The 4574-nt window shown below is 33.7% G+C and overlaps 1 protein-coding gene across 2 annotated transcripts; it reads right to left on the bottom strand.

Moving 5' to 3' along the window:
• Positions 1–2877: 2877 nt before the first annotated feature.
• On the bottom strand, positions 2878–3931 carry LOC110871797 (NAC domain-containing protein 83). Of its 2 annotated transcripts, XM_035976359.1 has the most exons (3): positions 3393–3931; positions 3310–3317; positions 2959–3237 (listed from the first exon to the last, which is right to left on the bottom strand). In XM_035976359.1, exons 1-3 carry the CDS (start codon positions 3501–3503, stop codon positions 3021–3023), a joined length of 336 nt encoding a protein of 111 aa, XP_035832252.1. In that variant the 5' UTR covers positions 3504–3931; the 3' UTR covers positions 2959–3020. The 2 variants fall into 2 exon arrangements, with proteins under 2 accessions (XP_021976224.1, XP_035832252.1); XM_022120532.2 differs by having other exon boundaries at positions 2878–3317; positions 3393–3928.
• Between the last annotated feature and the right edge of the window lie 643 nt (positions 3932–4574).

The raw sequence follows: 4574 nt of genomic DNA, 5'->3' as shown, positions 1-4574 counted from the left end.
TCTCGTAAGACTTCACATTCTATATTTTGTTCATTACCAGGTTTCATATCGTTTTTGTTGGTTGTTGCTCCCCTTTATGCATACTTTTGTGTGTATAAGCTAAAAAAGGTATGTTATTTGTAGAGGATACAAGATGGGTTAAAATGAGATAGAGTTGAAACGACATTTTTATATGGGCCAAAATAAGGTTGGTTCTCCACAAACACTTTTTTTTTTCTATTTTTCTATGTTTTTTTTCGATTTTAGTGTATTAGCTATCATACAAAACACAAATCAAATTGACTAATCGATTATAATAGGGGCCCGTGATACCGAACAAATATCTGGCACCTACTAGGCCATCGATATTTTCTTTATGGTTACTTAGTTCCTCAACAAATCAATTCCCAAATGTTGTATTTTTATTTATTAGAACCCCAATATTCTCAGAACTAAGTATATACTTGGGTGAGGATGAAATAGCTCCGAGTTATATATAGCATTTAAGGGTGCTAGTTTCAAAATTGGTCGACTTATATGATTACCAAACCTATTTTTAGCATACGTTCTATGTAACATTTTTTCATGCATGAGTGAATAATAACTTGTTTCAATTTGATGCATGACGAGATTGCAATCCACTGCGTATCACATAAAATGGAAGCTAAAAAAAGGCTAGATATGTTTTAACTGGTGTTTACGTCTAATTAAAGTGCAAAAACTTTATTATCACATCATAAGTTCTATCAAACAATACAAGTAAGACTATTTATAAACTATTATGATAACCTTTGGTTACGTCAAATAAGCCAACATATATATCACTAGAGACTTAAATAAAACATAAACTTCATCATCATCATACTCAGTAAATCCCAGCAATAGCAAAGCTAAGGTGGGGTCTGAGGAGGGTAAGATGTAGACAGTCTTACCTCTACCGCGTAGGAATAGAGAGATTGCTTCTAGTGAGACCCCAGAATCGATAGTAGTTTTGCATCAAGCCTTGGACATAAGACACATAACACTTAGCAATCAAGACAAAGACCGATTACTCGATTAGTGCATGTACCCTTTTGTCTTTCAGCTATCAACGCCACCACATGATGCATGATTAACCATCCTCAGCTTTTAAAGTTATTTTCACGAAATTAGTAAAATAACGTTAAAATTAGTGCACTTTCACTTCTGCCCCCCATGGCCACACATATATACATTATATGCGCATACCGCAAGCGGGGCGTAAAATAAAACATAAACGAAATTAATATTTCGGTCAAATTAACTAATAGCTTAAACTTAATTACGATTATAAGTATAAAATAAAAAGTAATTTACCAGAAGACTTAACAAGGACTGTGAAGTGTGTCGGGTACATAAGCCGGTTGAGACAAGGCTTGAAATCTATAAAAAAATAAAAAAGTGCCAGTTATTACATTTATGTAGTAGATATGGAGAAGATTCTTAACATTTGAATTTTTTTTAGTAAGGATGGAGTTAGTGGATTTGTATGTTAGGGTAACTTTGGTGATAGATGGTTGTGGATTAAGAAAAACTCGTTAAAACTTGATTAGTGGGCAAGAACTAAAGATGGATGATTGATGATTTAGTAATGAAGTTAGATCACTTGTTGGATTTTTGTAACCCCATTTATTACCGAGTGTTGATTATTTTTAAGTAGTGTGAGTATGAGTTGGTTTGGTTTGATTGTTGTTATTTGAAGACTATAATTGATTAGCTATATTGGTTATCAAATGATGATTTGACTTTTTGTTCGACCAAACCATTTTACGAAAATTTTAAAATTATTTTCATTTTTTATTCGGTTGTCTTTGTTTTTCGATTAAATTGACTTTCTATTTACATATACATAGGTGAAATAATTTTGATAAACCAATGCTTAACATAGAAGAATTTGGAATTTGATTAGAGAAAAATTGTTCTAGGGATTCTTTAACAGAATGATGTAGTTGTGATTTCGTATAGAAAACTAGATGTTTAAAACCGTCATATTCAGTTACCTTTTAGTATAATTTTTAATATTGGTTAAAGATTCATGAAGTGCATTTACAACAACCGATGACGTGGTTGGGTTGTGTTAAGAGTATGCGTGTTGGACCTCACTAAAATAATGCTCGCGCAATGCAACAAAGAACACCGGTAATCACGTAACATATTAATTTTTAAAACAAAAATCTATAGCAATATCCTACTCAAATAAAAGGGATTAAAATGCTCCTTCTTACGGTATAATTTTGTTAAAAGTATATTAACATATGAAAATGTATCATCGTTTAAAAGTCATGGGGGTAGAATATTATGTTTAAGCTAAGTGATGTAAAATGATACAAAAGGTCGATGTTCAAATTCATGTGTATAATGAGCTTGTTCATGTAAGTGTATTGTGTGTTACATGTATGTGAGAGTTAGGGGATACATTTATCAGTATAGGTATCAATCGTGGCGGGTTGACATATTAAAATATTAAAGGTTAAAAGGATTGACGGGTGACAAAAAAAACCCACATATAAGATAGGGTCATAGAAGGATCAGTTGAAGCCCAATAGGCCCAACATGTATACGTTAATGGATAGCCATTAACTTAAATCCAAATGCATCATCTATTTCAAGCCAGTAAAGAATCTTTGCCCTCTAGGTGTGTTAGGCTTGTTTAGATTAACAATTTCAAAATGATTAATGTGAATTAAAAAGTCAGAGTCAAAATCATTATATTAATTAAAGTTAAAGATAGTGACGCAACCTTATGTTTGTTTCACTAAGTAGTTTTCTTATAATTGTGTACTTAACAAATACATTGACTGCAATATATTAAAACCAATGCAAGTAAATCATCACTACTTGCTGAAATTTCAAGGGTGAAACTGAAAGAAAATATATCCATTGATAACATTTCATTCTTTTATCTCATTTGAAAATTGGATTATTTTCATGGGAATCTTGAAAACTAAAGGTAAATAAATAATAATAACCCATTACTAAATTAAATTAGACTTAGGATAATCTTTAAAAAAAAGAATATTAATTTATGACGATTGTTTCCTTAAATTCTTAACATCATCCAGGTTATGGCTATTCTCTTCATGCTCATCACAAGAACCGGCATCATCCGTGATCCCGCTCGAACCCGAAGATGATGAAACCGGTGTCAAATTCAAATCAGTTCTTCTCTTCTTACTCGCAGACATGAAATCGTAGAAAACTAGCTTTGATTTTAAAGATTTACAATCGCTAATTATCCCAATTGTCTCTTCATCGTACTTGCTAACTTTACTTCCTCTTTTCTTCAAGAAAATTTTGCAAATAACCCAATTTTCCATACCCTGGCACAACAAAACAAATTGTTAGCTAAATGTGTTTGTGTATTCGAATCAAAATTGTATCAATCCGAAAGAAACCTGAGTCGGGTTCTTGGGTTGAGGGGTTGCGAGTCTGTACTCATGCATGATCCAATCGGTTCGTGACCCGTGTGGGGGTTTTCCTTTGTAAAATACGAGTGTTTTCTTCATGCCCACAACTTGATTGTTCTCTGAAGTAACAATTTTTTTATCTAATCAGGTTGCTTTCCAATACCCAGATAAAGTAGCCCGATTTGATCGGTTCCCATTCGGGTATTTGACTTCTTTTGTGCTGAAAAAAAACCTTTCTTGCTCGTAGTCACCTAAATTGAGTATACAACACAAAAAAGGCTTAATGTAATGAATATGACTTGAAATTAAGAAGAATATATTAATAATCGAACAACTTCTATGACTCCCAGTGTAAACGAGCCTAGCGTGAGCTAATTTACGCTCAAGCTCGACTAATTCGAGTTTACTTGAGCTCGAGCTCGAGCTCGGGCCATGGGTAGTTATTTAAGCTTAAGCTGGGCAACAACTTGACTCGCTTATTATTTATTAATTTTTGTACTTTGTATATATTTTACTAATAACTTTTATATATAGGGGTATTGGATTTTAATAATCCCAAGTTTCACTAATTGGCCGGTAATAACCCCAACTTCAAAAATTGCCTACAATAGTCTCAACTTGTAAGATTTTGGTCACCAATGATCCTTGTCTAACTGGGTTATAACCTTGTTGGGCTGGTGACCTGCAACTTATTCCGGCGACCCGTTTTACCCCTGAAACCACCAAACGAGACCACCACCAATCATCTCCGACCTCCTGTAATCTTCTCCGCTTCTCAAAAGTTTAAAATTTCCACCATCTACGCAACTCCGGTGACCTGCCACTTATTCCGACGACCTTCTTTACCCCTGAAACCACCAAAGGAGACCACCACTTGTCATCTCCAACCTCTAGTGACCTTCTCCGCCGCTCAAAAATTCAAAAAACTAACTTGGTTATAACCCAGTTAGACAAGGATCATTGGTGGCCAAAATCTTACAAGTTGGGACTGTTGTAGGCAATTTTTGAAGTTGGGATTATTATCGGCCGATAATATGGTACCGATATTTGACACAGGAGACCGATATATAACTGATGTTAACTGCATAGATTAAAAGGCACAAAATAAAAAAATAAAAAAAAACTTTAATTTAGGTTTTCAAGCAAAAAGTCATGGATTGGAATATGCAA

Source organism: Helianthus annuus, chromosome 8 (genome assembly GCF_002127325.2).
Source record: "Helianthus annuus cultivar XRQ/B chromosome 8, HanXRQr2.0-SUNRISE, whole genome shotgun sequence".
Classification (NCBI taxonomy): Eukaryota; Viridiplantae; Streptophyta; class Magnoliopsida; order Asterales; family Asteraceae; genus Helianthus; species Helianthus annuus.
The sequence above is the reverse complement of the archived record's forward strand: the minus strand, read 5'-3'. Positions and strand labels throughout refer to the sequence as shown.